The 16290-nt window shown below is 47.8% G+C and overlaps 1 protein-coding gene across 1 annotated transcript in view; it reads right to left on the bottom strand.

The window, feature by feature from the left end:
- LOC128270277 (uncharacterized) overlaps window positions 1-14183 on the bottom strand; it is a 30554-nt gene extending 16371 nt beyond the window's left edge. The window contains exons 1-3 of the mRNA XM_053007679.1: window positions 14097-14183; window positions 13807-13969; window positions 954-1134 (exon numbers count right to left, since the gene is read on the bottom strand). Coding sequence (XP_052863639.1) covers window positions 954-1134; window positions 13807-13969; window positions 14097-14183 — 431 coding nt within the window. The remainder of the gene's footprint in view (window positions 1-953; window positions 1135-13806; window positions 13970-14096) is intronic.
- Between the last annotated feature and the right edge of the window lie 2107 nt (window positions 14184-16290).

Here is a 16290-nt window from a genome sequence, read left to right as displayed (position 1 = left end):
CCCGTTTATGTTTGGATGACCTTATTAATAGTTTTTTATGTGTATTCAAACCATAAAACATGCTGGAGAAAGTGTAAAGAACAAAGCTGGTTGTTTGGTTTTCTATACTAAAAATAACTTCTGAAACTCTGAAGCCGCAACTAAATAATTACATGTTAATATGCTAATTATGGTAATTTTTTTACTTCCCAATTCTTCTCCGTAGTTCGAAGTAGGTCAAATTTCAGTTTGAGAAATACATGTCCAGCAAGTACATCATCCACAAGTCTGCACAGCTAACCACTTGTCACTTTGTCGATCATCCGGCAGAGACCTGGGAGTGGCTGTGAGCAAACAGAGCCGTAACGAATTTTGCCGTAAGATGGAACAACGCGATGGAAGCAACGCGGAGCCGTGTGTCATCGCGACAGACATCATGGAAAGTGGTTCCAAATGAGCCGCCCAAATGGGGAACGATACAATTCCACGCTTGCAATCAATCAATCGATCGGCCGGCCCGTAAGGAGCCGTAACGGCTGGCGCGGGCCTTAACTCGTTTGCTCGATTAAGTGCTGTCCTCTGGCGGTGAAGCGCTGTGTGTCATGATCGATCAGCCCATCCGGCTGTTTGGGCTCATGTTACCGGAATGTGATTCTAACGGTCGAGAGTGCGACAATAATGCGTTCTTAGACGATGACTACATAAAGCGGGAAGATGAATAAACATACCGGGCACATGCACATGCGAACGAACGGATTACGGGTGACACCAGAGCGGAGCGGAGCGTGTAACATTACACCGAACGAAGCGTTCAAGCGACAGCAAACACCACCGGGACCGGGGACACACCACTCTGGATTGATGGATAGGGCGGATCTTGTTAGTGCGTTAGTGTTATACGAAAGCATCGGTTCCCATCGTTTGCCGGCGTCGGCGAGTTATGTCTGGCGGTCGAAGTGCGTGCGTGAGATTACCTTGTAAGGATGGCCGCCACCGTCCAGGCCGCGAGACAGATCAGCAGGGCGCGCGCCTTCGTGCAAACGTAGCCCGCCTTCAGCGGTTCGCAGATCGCGTAGTAACGCTCGAAGGAGATGGCCAGAATCGTCAGGACGCTTGCGTGCGCCACCGTCAGCTCCACGAACGGTACCGCCTTGCCTGGAACAAGACGGATAACACACACAAACAAAGCTAGAGAAAATTGTCCCAACACGTCCCAAGTCATCACACAGCCCACAGAACCACCACACAGCCTAATCGAAACCGCATCGGTAAACACAACAAAAACATAACCTCAAACCGGTGCTTAGCGCCGGAAGTAGCTGCCGGGGGTCCCGGGCTATGCGATTCGGAGGAAGAACCAGCAAGATGTGGCGTAACGACGTTGGCGCAAAATCGGCGTCATGTAAACATTAACGCTTATATTACGAATTAATTTCGTACGCCGGCATCCGGCGTCGAGGATCGAGAAAATTGGACCGAACGACGGAAAAATCGGTGCTGATGGCTGAGCAAAACCAATTTAGTGGCTCCATTTTGCGGCTGCCGAAGCGAAGCCGGTGCTAATGGGGCCGGTCTGAGACGTCCAAAGGCGCACCGGTTCTGATGTGTACCATACGGTTTCGGCGGCACTCCTTTGATTTTGGATTGTATTTTTTATTGGCGATTGCGGGTTTGGATTTTATCGTTATGTGTGTAGTGAGCTGGAGTGATGTGGAGAAAGTAAAAACAAAATTTTAGACAATTTCAACATGGGGAACCACACACAACTCTATCGTTGGGTTAACGAAACAACCTTAACATAATTTATTTATGCTTCTTTAAGCTGATATATTTAAGAATTCAAATGATATCTATTTAATCGTGAATTGCAAACAACAACTTAGTTTCAAAATGAACACGCAAAAACAAAACAATAGCTCCCGGCTGGTTGTTCATTATTTGCTATTGTTCTTTCTATAAAACATATTTATTTTCTATATTCATTTTTAACATGGCTCATGAACGAAATTTGGAGCATTGCGAAAATCATCCACCCATGTTCATGACTCTTGAAAACAGTGAACTTGAAGCAACCTTTTTCTGTTCATTCGCCGCCGGCACTTGGTTTACTATTACCGTTCACGGATTTGCACTTTGCTTCGGAAATCGTCTGCGCTTCTGTTACTTTTCTACCGATCAGCATTCATTTCGAACAACACAGCAATTCACTTCCCGGCTTCCCGGTAAATCTCAAGTACAACTAAACCCGGTTACCATGGATGGTCACTGCACTTTTCTCGATTCCTTTTTTTAATTCTCCGTAACTTGAATGCTCATAGAAGCTTCAACTACACAATTGTTTATTTTCAACGACGATCATTTTGCTCACATAACATCCTGCCACTAGAAGTGGCACTACAAGTGTTGTTTCACAACAATACTTAAAGATGATTGGCAATAACAGTCGGCACTTCCCCGAACCATTCGAGTGGTTTTGTTCATTCGATTCTACGGCATTGGGTTTCGCAAAAAAACAGAAAAAAACCACGGAAAAATTGAAAGCATACCTGTCACACCTAGTTCCATCAAAAGTTTTCCGGCCGTTCCCGTTACCATGTTTTCTTTTCTGTTTTCTCGCGACAAGACAGATAGGGTGAGAAAACAAAAATATAAAGCTCTGCGAAAGATTTTCTTTTCAACCAAACGATGCGACCAAATTACTTTCGACGATCCACAGAAGAAACTCATCGGTTCGGTTCTCTGGTTCACTGGTTTTTAATTAGATTCGTAACTAATTACCATCATACTACTACTGCTACTACTACGCGACCGGTTCGTTTATCATTTCAGCACGCCGGGCCGGGAAAACCGGCGAGTTAACCGGAATGGGTGGCCAAATCGGAATTTTTATTTCGATAAGTGTACAGTAGCTGGTGGCAGCAACTTATTTTCTGCTTTTCAATTTTCATAGTGTCCTTGTTCATTGTTTAATTAATTACATTCACTCCATACACGTTCGTTTATCTGGGTTTGAACATAATTCTTGTGCTTTGATTAGCTTCCTACTACTAAAACAAACAAATTAACTGGGCATATTTAAATTGGCATATAATTTTTTTTTATCTAATTTAATACTCTTGGTTTTTTATATTAATAGTGTTACATTAATAGTCTCTGCTACAGTCATGTTCGAAAAGATTTCGAGTGATATATTAACTGCACAGCCGAGTGGTTGGTAAATTGGGCCATCGAGGTAAGCGGCGAACCTGTCGGGGAATTGCGTTGCGTGTTTATGGACCCTATTGAACAGCGATAAATTAGGAGCCTTCCATAATTGTTTGCCGGTCCAATTTCAGCACCGGGACACATCGCCCCAAAATGTATTCAAATAGTAACCCTTTGGGTGTGTACACGATGATAAAATTTTATCAATTTGCACGCTCCAATGACACCGTTTCATGCTTTATTAGTGGAGTTTTCGGTTTCCGATCCACTAAACTGGTTCGGTCGCCTAGCCCTAGCGGTCGCTATTTATTGTTTTCTCATTGTGGTGCTTCGAAAAACGATAAAAATAATACGGTTCAACGCGTCGCGGTTTCGCGGCTGGCGCTGGCGGACGCTTTGTCACATAACGGCCAAAGTGGGCCAAAGTGGGCCAAAGGTGTTGGGTGCCGGTGTCGGGTGGTCGTGCACTTCTAAACCCCAAAACAAGCCTAATGTGTCCGCTTCCCGTGTGACGCATCGAAGTGCCGGAAATCCTAGCCAATCTTTTCCTGGCCCAGGCCGGTAGCCCAAAAAGGGTCCCCGCACGGATGTTGAAACTGTCCAGCGCTTCTGTGGGTATTCGAATGTAACGTCCACATTTCCGTTGGCCTGCCACCACCACCATAAATCGTACCCCACCGGACCCACGATGGCAGTAATCAAGCACAGCTAACCTTGGGTATTCGTCGAAAGAAAGGCTAACCCACCGCCCATCGTCCGTTTGCTTGGACGCGGCACCGTTCGATTGAAGTTTTCCTACCGTTTGACAACCGACTACGTCAGTAAAGCGTCGCGGGTGACGGTCACAGATCCACACGCAGCCACGAAACACGATCCACCAACAAATCGCTGGTCAGAGACCAACGTAGCTGCTCAGGGTCTCTTTTGGCATGGCTGACTTCGATCTTCTTTGATGCTGGCCCAGAACTTCTGGCGTGTAGCAAAACAAGTCGACATGGTTGATCAAAATATTTATGCAAATAATCATCGGCTGTATAAAAGAGCGGACTGCACAAGTGCACCGTGGGGATGCATCGACCACGCGGAGGAAAGATAAACATTCGCACGCCGGTCGTCGACAGTGGATTGAGACTTTTTTTTTCCTGTCATATTGGAATGCATGCGCTCAATTGGCTGGCGTGTGTTCTTGGGGGCCATTTGTTTGATTACATAATTATAGTTGCATTAGCGGTCCAGAATGATGCAACTCGTTCCCTGTGGATGAACTAAAGAAGTACTTTTATGTGAAAGTAACCTGTGAAGATATTTCTATAAATTAAAATAAAAACTTTTTAGCTAAATATTGAAACTATTTCATACATAATTAATACTTGTATGACTAGATGGCCACTTTCGAAAAATTAGAAAAATACTTCTTAAGGGTTTCATATGCAACAAAGCTTTTACTACAGTTCTATGCACCAAATAATATTGAAAATATAAAGTACTAATGCTATTATTGCTCTTGAGAAAAAAACAAACCTCAAATGCAAAATGTAGTTTTGCCAACTTGTTTCTTCTTGGTCAACTTGTGATCTTGTCGCTTGTTTTATTTTTATTTCGTTTTTTATGTTCTCGACAGAGTCGTACCGTAAAGTCACTTGGTTCCCTTATCTTATCGGCCCTAATTGGGTTTGAGTATTAGTCGTTTCGCGCTGTTCAGTCTGTCACCGCGTCGGATGACCCACGCCGGTGCCTTCTTCGGCGTCATTTGGCACACGGGGACGTTAATTCATCCTACGCACGGTTTAGTGCACCCGTGAACCCCGTTCGGTGGTGTCCGCAAACCGGCGGCCACGTTCTGTTCATCGGCCGGATCGGCAGCTTGTCCGAAGGAACGTTCACGGTGACGGATGAAGCCAACTACGCTGGATGACGGAGAATCTGCGGTCTGCGCTCCTGATACTTGACTATCGATTCCGTTCATCATGATGATGATCATTTCGCGCCATGACCGCACCACCCTCTTGAGTGGCGTGAACGATAAAGAGACGATTTTTTTTTCGTGGACGTCCGTCGTTCGTCCGCAGATCATCCGACTACGACGAACCGCCCGCTTCCAAGCCAAAGACGTTTCAATTCGAATCCAAACTGACACTGACATCTGACTTGAGTGCGAAAGCTTAATCCCCGGTCGAACACAACATAATGGAATGGTGGACCCATCTTCGCATGCGTCACCATTGTTCGCAACATTAAAACATCCGAGGCAGTTCAAACGCGTAATTGGCTCGGATACAATGAAGGGCAACATTGTTGGTGTTTCACAATTGACCGTACCGTATCGTAGCAGCAGTAAGAAAGGTGGGAACATTAATCTTGATCCTCCACCGAAGAATCTGCTACTCGTTCTGCTTCTGACCGGTGCCTCACTTCTACCGCACGCCGCCTTCATCCTAAACTCCCCAATCTCCAAGCTCATTAGTATGGCCCTGGTGCACCATAAACCACAAGCACCAGAGGTCCATTACGGCGCTTGCATACAGAAGATGCATTCCACCATCAGAATTCCGGTTTTGGATCTGCTGACAGTTCTACGCGAAGCGAGCTCGACTGCCGCCGGTGTCCGTGTCGCGGTCTCGCCAGACGCGCGGATACGTTTATTTATGACCCTGTTCCCAGTTGATTATGATTGCACTTTTGGCGGACGCTTCTCTCTTCTCGGTATGGATCCGATCCAACGGCTCGGCTCCGTGGACGATCATCTTACACACGATCTAATGGTGGTGACCGGTTCGCGACGCGACGACGATTGAACCTCGAGCTCCCACCCCGCATTCGGATGCGCATTTCTTCATCCGGTAATTGAGGTGTAGGCCGGGCCATCAATCGCGCACAAAAAAAACAGCATCTCCTTGACATGCGGCCAACACACACACGCACGTGGGCGCCCGGATTTTGTGGCGCCTCTCGGTAAATTCGAAATCCAATCCAGAAGCAGCCACACCAACCGCCGTAATGCAGTTCGTAAATTGCGTATCCTCCCCCGGACACGGGCACCGAAGTAGCTGAAGTCTTGTTTACACCTTCGCAAACGAGGAGGCGCTAATTACGGTTTAGTGCCCCCGTCTGGGCGGTTCTGTCTAATGGCGGCGGTAAACTGTTACCTCCGATTCGGGAACTCGATATTGTGGACTGGGCCGCAAACGGCACTAATTTGCACACGGAAGTCACCGCAGCCGCCACAAGGAGTGTACTTAATTCATCTGGCTGTACATGTGGCGCGCCCGAAACGTCAATGGGTGCATTGTGGGTCGCCACCAAATGCATATAAAGTGCCAAACAATCTTCAAGGTGCGCTGCTTCGCACGACACCGATTGCTGCAGCTTTCAAACGGTGGAAAGTTTCTCGAAACCCGACTTGCTGGCAATGCAGTTGCCGGACCCGGACATTGCACCAACAACTACTGCGGCTCAGGTTGCTTCTCTTTTACATTTTGTTTGCCCCCCAAAACGTAATCTCCCCCGGGGGAGGTCCGTGTGCACACGGGGCAGTGAACGGGCGAAAGTTCAAATTTTAATGAATTCTGCCAACGCCGCCAACCCGAAGACAAGTTGCCGAAACTAGGGATGCATCAAGGCCCGAGGCAATCCGCTTTTTCCCTGGACGGTGTCACGTTGGTCACGGTAGAGCGCTTCTGATCCCGATAGTCGAGTAAGAAAGGCACTGCCCGAGGGCCGTGTAGTTTGGGACGTAAAAAGAGCATGCAACCTGGTTGCATCATTTAGTATGCACGTGGGTTGGTAGTTGGTATCGATAAGCTCGCAACATACGAGTATCGGAAGCAGAAAAAAGGGTGAAATCGCTTCATATCCGATAGGGCCCAGAACTTTCGATAGCTCCGACCGAAACCTTGGAGGTTATTCGGAAAGACAAAGCAAGGCCAAGCTCGGCCGTTGTGCCTTTCGAAGGTGGCTTTTATCAGTAAACGATGAAGCAATCTTGGGCTACTTTGGATGTATCTTATTTAAATCTTTTCCTTATTTTGTATGTTCTCCGATAATGTACTTCTTTTGTTTTTGTGGGAATAATAGCTCTTGGTTAGGCTCCTTAGAACTTCTGAACGACTGATAAATGATGCGAAAATAACAATGCAAATGAAGGAGTCTTTTTTTAGGTGAATCATGAACCTGGTCAAACAGTAACGATGAGTAAATGCGATAATCTGTGGCATCGGCATGCATAACTCGCGAACGTGTCGATTCTTAATCGTGTCACAATTTTAATTGCAATTTTATAACTGGATTTGGCAAATGCATGGCTAGCAAAATGAAGAAATCTGTGCAAACATGATTTTCCACGCTTCACTGGTACGGTACGGTAGCACAATGTAGGTTACAATTTCTAATGATGATTTATGGCAGCGGATAAAGCATGTGCACCATTACGTTTGCTCTGGCTGACATAAGCTGCCGCCTGGTCGGCGGTAGCTGGACGGACGGTGTAACTTACATCCACATCCGGTCACCCATGTCGCCCGCCGTAGGCTAGTCGTTTTAATGGCGTTCAGATTGGTTCCTAGGGCCACGCAATGACCACTGCTGGGAAGACAACAATGGTTCTGCTGAGATGAGCAGCAGCCCACACGAACCGGCCACGAACTTGACGATGACCTAAATTTCGCCCCCAACCTGCCTCCGGGGACAAAAGCGCCGGACATTTGGCGAGCACACACTCGGAAATCTAATCCCCGGATACAAACTTGGAGCGCCCTCTGTACGGTGGCGGATTCTTTCTTTCACTTGCGTCCCACAGCCTAGGAGCCCGTGCCGTGCAACGTGACGGCTCCCTATTGCTTCTTGCGGCCAAGCAAGTGCCAATAAGAAGGGACCAGTAAGCCAGCTGCAACGTGCCATCGCAGGACGCATAAATCGATGCACTTTTATCTCTGCCACAGACCGTGGTCCACCGGGCCGCCGCTACACCATGACGCCAAATGAGCTTCTGATCGTATCGGCAGGATCTTCCACGTCCCGCGCTCGGGGGCGAGCTTCCACCCGGAGACGCTGCAAGGATGAAAATCCACTTACCGCTGGCGCTACTTTATCCGTTATCCGACTCCTGCCTCAGAAGACCGCTGCCAAGGAAAACAGCGCCACATCGCAGAGGATAAGCGCGCTGCGTTTGAGTGGACCTCAGCTCAAACAATAATGCTTTTGGCAGTATTTTGCACAAAGACGTCGAAGCACAATGCACTGGCAAGGCAAACACTTGCGCCATTCGCCGGCAAAACCCGCATTATGGGAAGGGGTTGATGTGATTTTAAAAGGCGAAATGGATGTCAAAACATTCTGCGTTGGGCCACGTTGGTAGCTGGACCGTAATAACAATTAGTCTTTCGAGTGTACACACGGCGACGGTTCCAACGTAAAGTAAGCGATCGCTCGAAATGGCAACATGAAGTTGTCAATTTTTGTGATAGATATTCTATAATTAATAGGCAAACTCTTTACCCTTTCTAAATCCATTTTTGTGTTTAATAATTCTTATATGATCATCCCGATCATCGATTGAACCAATATTTTTCATAAAGTAGCTTAAGCTCAAATGATATGTCCAACTAAAATGAAGTGGCAGTTGGACATTAGTTATTGCTGGGCTGTTCTGTATCTGTATATTGCAGCAACAAAGAAACACTACGCCTTACAGTGTATTATGTAAGGTGGTTAAAAAGTTCCAAGGACGATAGGAGTTTGTCACTACTAGCACTCGGCGCTTCTAGCATTTTTTTTGTTTCGTTGCTTTAACTGTCTCTAATGCTCCCAGAATAATTTCACCTCATTTCGTCAACAGTTGTGAATATTGCGTACAATTAAATACATGCATATCTAAGCGTTTTGACTATTTTTGAACATTCCAAAAATCGATTTGAATGAGCAACAACTATTCCAACGGTTTTCAAACTATGCAACTGTTGAAAAAGAAAATTAAGGACGCTTTAAGGAGTACTATTCTGGTGTTTTGAAGCGTTTTGCTGGAATTAATCCGTCAAAAACGCAAGGATTGGGGGCCAAGCATCCCGTGGGTCTTGCATCATGCTGCCATTAGACGCGAGTTGTTGGCTAAAAATAACACGACTACCATCCAACAACCACCGAATTCACCTGATTTGGCCCCCTGCGAGTTCTTCCTGTTTAATCAAATCAATCGAGTTTCGAAAATGTTTTAAGAGCGGGATCCAGCGCTGGCATTAGTGCGTTGAAGTTCATGGGAATTACTTCGAGGGCTACTCGATTTTGAGCAATAAACAGATATCATTTATTTTGATATAAATTCCGGGAACTTTTTGGTCGCGGTGGTAAATTGATGGTAGTTTAGGACAATTTAATTCTTTAAGTAGCAAAGTTTGTACTTTACTCGCTTGTTTATGTTCACCTTTAATGTGTGTTCATAAGGAAGCGGCTAGTGAATATACCTGTCCGGTCCCAATCTCGGGAGGTCCATAGTTTAACGTCCATAGAGGTCCATAATTTATCGTCCGAAAATCTCCCGACAGACAATTTTGCGCAACAATTTAATACCATAAATCGATTGTGATGATGCAGACCAAATTATCCGCTTATTTCGCCCGTAACGGCCGTCCCACAAAGCAGCGCAGCGATATTAAATTAAGCATCTTATGATCGGGATTTGCTCATCGACAGTGGCTTGTTCGCCCGTTTTTTTTTCTGCATTCCCCTTAATTGCATTAGATGCACTGCATTCCACTGGCGATCGCCAAGAGACGTTCCCGATTAGCTTCCTGCGCGCGTTCACGGCGTCGGCACGCGGCACGGTGCTGGGCATAATTTCATAGCTTTCCACCACCGGCTCCGGATGCGCATTTCGAAGCTTTCACCCCACGGCGGGGTGTCCAAGAGTGGAGCGCATGGGAGCGCCGGTTCGATCACCTCGCGAATGATGCAACAAGTTCATGATGGCAGATTTATGTAGCACCAGGTAATCGGTTTATTGCTTGCCCGGGCTTACCCAGGCGTAGCACCACTTCACGCACCTCACGGCGAAGGCTTCGCGGCAGCCTTCGTTCTACCTTCTAACCGGCCAACCAAGAACTCCACGCGGCAGCGAACACTCCTCCAATGAGTTGGCAAGTTGGCCAATCTCGGCGCTTGAACGGTGTGTTCTCCGGTGTCTTCTAAAGTGTTTGTTAGCTGTCGGCGTGGCAGTGGGTGGCTCTCCCGGGTGGCACTTTCATTACCCTATCGCAGCCAGTGTTGGAGCATGGACACTGAAAGCACCGCAACCCGACCCGATGCGTTACGACGATGGCCATAATGTACCCGGCCTGGAGCCGGCCGAGAGCGGAAAAAGCGCAACCAGAGCATGTCCAAAATTAATTGTAATTTCCGCCGGCATCCCGTGGTGAAATTGCATTTAAATTATCACACTTTTCGCTTTCGGTCCCGGTCGCCCGGGTCGGATCTTCGTTCGGCTTGCGGGCCGCCTGCGGGACACGGTACGGTAGGCCTCTCGGCCTCCAGAGTTGACCTTCTTCGCATTGGGCCCGCCCCGTTAACCGGGCACGTTCGTCCTTGCGCCATGCATGACCCACGGCAAGACGTCTTCCTTTGTGCGGTGTCGGAAATTGAAGAAAGGGCCAAAAAAGACCGGAACTCAACCAAATCGTACGGACTGCAAAAGGCGATCCGAAGTCTGCAAGATCCTATCTCACGGGTGAATTGAATTACCGCTACCTTCAACCGTCGCCAGTTTAATACATATTCATCAGCACTGGGATTAAGAGCCGCGGTGCGTGGTTTATCGAGCCCGATTCAGGGCCGGCTCCGGACCGGCTCCGGTGACTGCCAAAAACGGGGCGCAAACCCATGGGCTTTCGTAACTGTTGATTGGCACCGGGAGATTTTCTTGTGGGAATCGAGCTCTTATCATCCCCGACGAGGCACGATAGCGGGGACGACCGGTTTCGGCTATCGTTACCAGCCAGACGCTCGTGCCTTGTCTACCCCAGCCGCTTCCGGTAGCCTGCGTGGCTCCGGAGGGGGAACAACAACCTCCGACAAGACTCGTTACCGGGCCGAGACTGAGAATGGTCGGAAAAAAGGCAACCAACCGCAGAAAAGAACGACCGCAAAAACGTGGAACATTCCTCAGACAACGACGTCGGCGTCGTTACGGTGCCACCGTGACCGTGCTTCCTATCGCCCGTCCACGCCGCCCAATGGGTCATATTTTATGTTAATAACGTTTGCTGAACACATTCAAAAACCGATTCCCGGCAGTCGCTCGCCCGGGAGAATGGGAATGCAGTCGGTCGCAGTGGTGGCCACCTTACCAGACTGCGGAGGTCCCGAAGTGTGTGGTTTGGTGGGTGGAATTTGTTTCCATTGCGATTGCGATGTAAATCAGTGCCACGGTACACGGCCGAGTTCGTCAACGGCACGTCGCACCGAGCCGTCGGTGTAATCGGGCCACGAATGGTGTCTCGGGCCGACCACCCATCGATGAGTTTATTGCAGTCGCTGCAGTCGATGACAGTGGAACAGGTGCGAACAACGTGCCAGCATGCCTTAAGGGGAGCGGGAAATCAATCCGCGTTCGGCTGGACACGACGTTTCAGACGGATCACGAGCTGCAAGTTTCTGACCCGCCGCAAACACGGACACGGAAATGAGAAATAGCAGCACTTTTGTTCGTGTTGACAAACTGGCACGTGCGGCGAAGTGAGGTGAGTCGTTCACGACATCTTTGGGATTTTGCTACCGTCAATAATCGTAAACAAGACGGCAGAACGTCGTGATTTTCTAGTGCTCCTATTTTGAGCCTAAGTTAGCCTATAAGAGTCCCTGTGCATGTTGCAACAATTAGAGAAGCATATTAAAACATTAGAATTCTCAATCATTATGTGCAAATTCCTTAACTTGGCTTACGTTTAATGTTTCCGATTATAGGATTCATGTCGGGTCAACAAAAGGCGTCTCACTGTGTGAACTTGGGCAACTTATTTGCCCAGAAAATTTAAAAACATGCGAAACGCTATTACATTAACCGGACGCGCTCTACAGAAATGCACCAAGTCTTGATCTTAGGGCACGGTTAGTAACTATTGATCCCAATTTCCCTATCTATCTGAAGCTATCAAGACCAAAAGCAGCGCTTATAGGGAGGTATAAAATTTTTCCAGAGGGCCGAGAAGATGTGAACGTCGAAAAGCCAAGTTTGGTCGAATGTGAACAGTTTTGCTTACAGTTTTCTTAGATTACAGGGTCGTGGTGCATCATGAGTTCTTGCCAAAGAATAAAACGGTCAATTAGAAATATTACCTGCGCAATTTGCGCGAAGCAATCCGTCACACGAGCCCGAATTTATGGGAAAACCAAAATTGAATTGGACACATCACTGTTTCTGCGCGAAATTTTGGCCAAAACAACACACTAATGATGCCAAAGCAACCGTATTCTGCAAATCTGACCTCCTGTGACCTTTTCGTATTCCGGAAACTGAAGGAGGCCATGAAAAGACGACGCTATGATACGATTTAGGAGATAAAGACGCCATCGCCGATGAGCCAAAAATAGCTGTCAAAAATTGACTGATTACTCAAAATAGCCGAACCTTTCACCATAAGTCATGTGCAGCAACCTTGTAAACCTTGTAAAAAAATTGTAAATCGGATAAACCTAACTCCCAGAAATTCAAATGTCTTACTACTTTTTTAACAGCCCTTGTACGTAGAAACTTCACTTCAGATCATTTATTGGCGAACTGAGACATTGTCTCTCTTAAGCCCGGTCCACACGTTACGATGCATCGTTTCAGATCAAAAAAATTGAATGCGTCGAGCATTAATTTCGGACCAATTTCCATACATGTGTGCGTGTGGATAGACATGTGTGCATCGTAGCGATAGCGGATCTGAAACGATGCATCGTTACGTGTGGACCGGGCTTTACAGGCCACAAGACCGCTCTGCGATTGTATTTACCGGATAAGCAGAGGAATCACTTATCACTTATCAAAGAGCCAAATAAAGAAAGAAGAAACACTGAACAAAGCTCTCGCCAATTTCGAAGAACATTTCCATTATGTAAAAAAAACTTTCTTTTGAAGCTTTAACAGTGTTCCAACCCAACGCTTGACGGTGAAATGTAGATCCAAACCCGACACAACCGGGGCGAGGTACCCCGACGTTACTGATCTGTCCCCGTCCCGGCGGTGGCAACGAATTTGGCCATTTCTTAATTGATTCCCGCTGCTTATCGCGCTCCGTAAGATCTCTAGATCATGCGAAGCCGTAGCGAAGCTCGGCAGCGCTCCCTTCGCCGCCATGTAATGAGCGCAGATGAAAGACGACGAACGAGATGCATTGGCCACGCCGCAGGAAATGACACCCGTAAGTGGGCGGCCATCTAAACGGGCGAGCGCACACCAATCCGCAATCCGCACAGCCCAAGAAGTAACGGCCAGAGATAACGCAAAACTTGTCAAAAGTGCCCATCCGGCGGAAGCGGTGCGTTTAGCTGGACTTCCGACCGAAACGAAACGAAGCTCGGCCATCCTCCCCTCCATTATCACGATGGAAATATCAATAATGGCGGATAGAGGGGAGCGAAACCGTTACTTACACATTTCCTCGCCGAGCACCCAGACCTCCGGCGGTGAGTTGACCTCGACCAGCACGGTCGGCGTGCAGACGAGCAGGACGAGCAGATCGGCGATGCTGAGGTTGGTGAGGAAGATGTTGGTCGAGTTGCGCATATCCTTCGTCTTCAGTATCACGATCGGGACCTGCGGAACGGGGACGGGGAGGACGGGAGAGCAAGGATGAAATGAAATCACAGGGCCGCCCGGAACCACCCGGCAATGTAATCAACCCGCCGTGGTGCACACGGTTCGAAACGGGAGCGACACTTACCATAACGTTGCCGATAACGCCGAGGCACATGATAATGATACAGAACACCATCGACGTCGCCCGGATGTACTCCGGAATTTGGGGCATCTCGCTGGAGTCGTTGAAGCCGGCGGAAACGGTTCCATCGGGCGCGCCGAACCCGACGCCCTCATCGAGTCCGTGCTCGGGAGCGGTTCCGGCTCCGGCTCCTGGGGCAGCTCCGGCTCCGGCCGCGGTGGTCGACAGGGTTGAGGTCACTGCTGAGGGTGCTGCTGCCGGCGTCGCGAATGGGCGCGTGCCGTTCAGCAGCAAGCGCCCGAAACGGTTGCCGTACGTTGCGAAGCCACCGTAACCTACGAAGGCGGCGTTACCACCGGGCGTTACCGTTACGTTGGCGTCACTCGCGCCACTTTCGATCGAACGCGCACCGCCGCCGGTAGCGGTCAGCAGGACGAGCAGCACGCCCAGGACCGTGGCCGTGGTTACGCCGCCCTTCCACCGGACCCTGCCCGCCGCCCCGGTGCCACCCCGACACGGTGCCGCACCATGCTCCACCACCACCACCACTAACGCCCCGGTGCGTCGCCCGGAGGCAGCCACGCTGTCGTAGCCACCGCCGACGGTAACGCCAATATCACGCCCCGCGCACCGAAGGACATGACGGTCCTTGTGCGTTTTCCACCACGCACCTGCCCGCGGACCACCACCACCGCCACCGCCAATCGAGCGCCGCCGGGACGGTGGACTCGCTTCGCTTGCGGTATTCACACTTTGCTGGCTTATTATTGCAACTCTTACAATCTCACTCACACGCGCGCGCACTCGACTTCACCCCTTCACCGGAAGCGCTTCCGGACGGCCGTGCACCATCCGTGATCACACCCGCCCAACCACACACCACCGCCGTCGGTTCAATCGAAGGTCGTCGATTGCAGGAATGGCACAACCACCTTGGCGTTCACTGCTTGGCGATCACGTCTTGTGCTGGCTGTAACGCTCCACTTGCTCGCTGGCCTTCGCGGAAAGTGTACTGAAAAATTGGAAAAGCATCATCCAACTGTTAGTTCGTGGCGTAATAAATGTCAGTGTGTTTCGGTCGATCGGCACCTGATTCGCAACGAACGCATTCAGAAATGAAAGCACTGGTTAGCTTTGGTCTAAAAAGCAGTCTTGAAAGAAAAATAGGGTGCTTCGCTTCCTAAAGTGTTTTGTCTTTCAATTGTGGTTGGTTTGGGGTGCTAGAAGCAGGTTTTTGCCCGCATTACTATTTCAGGAATTTAAAATTCGCTTGGAGGGATCTGGTAAAATTTTTGGCATGTAATTACAATTGGGCATTTCCCTGTGGTTTCATTGCACATGATAGTTTATTTGGAAAATCATACCGTTGATTTTAATTGCATTTATTGAAGAGCTGCTGGGAAAACAATGACAGGTTTCAAACTCATGAGCGGGCCTCATACACTTGACCGTGGGAGAAGCAATCGGTTTCTAGTTTTATTCCACATACTTGTAACGATTTTCCATCGGTAATATGGAAATTCGATGTAGTAATACATCTTCCTCTCTATATTTTTCAATGTAAATAGTAGCTTCGATGATGTTATTCCTTAACACTTTTACGGTAAGTCGAGAATCATTTCAAAGATTCGATAGATTGTTACTTCTCAAAAGAATAATCATCACTCCAACCTTCAACTTTAAAGTATGCTTAAGCAGTCCTGATAAATCAAGCAAATTAAGAAATTCATCCTGACCCGAATCATCAATCGTTTCGAAAGTATTTTAGGATAATAAAGGAAAAACAGTTGATCATGAAATGCAACATATAAGTGTGTCATAAAAAAGTTAGCATGCTCCAACAAAATGTTTTCTACTGCTTTAGGTTGTAATGCTGGGACTTTGATTTCGTGCTGACCTCCATTAAGGTAAATAGAAACTTGGCTTAACATGTTTTCTTTATTAAAACAAATAATCATTTATTTTTTTCTAAGATTAAAAATTAAATAATCATTTAAAGTACGTCCCAAAAGAGACCTTTTACATAACTAATTTCATTATCTATGGTGTAAGGGAAAACAATTCCATTTTTAGTAATGAAATTAACTAAAATAAGTAAATGTTATTCATTTCATTCCCAATGTTCATTCTAACGTTCATTCATATTCCATTCATTTTCAGCTATTTTTAATACCTTCTACTAGATCCTAACCTCCTA

Source organism: Anopheles cruzii, chromosome 3 (assembly GCF_943734635.1).
Source record: "Anopheles cruzii chromosome 3, idAnoCruzAS_RS32_06, whole genome shotgun sequence".
Lineage (NCBI taxonomy): Eukaryota > Metazoa > Arthropoda > Insecta > Diptera > Culicidae > Anopheles > Anopheles cruzii.
This window is presented reverse-complemented; position numbering and strand designations above follow the sequence as displayed.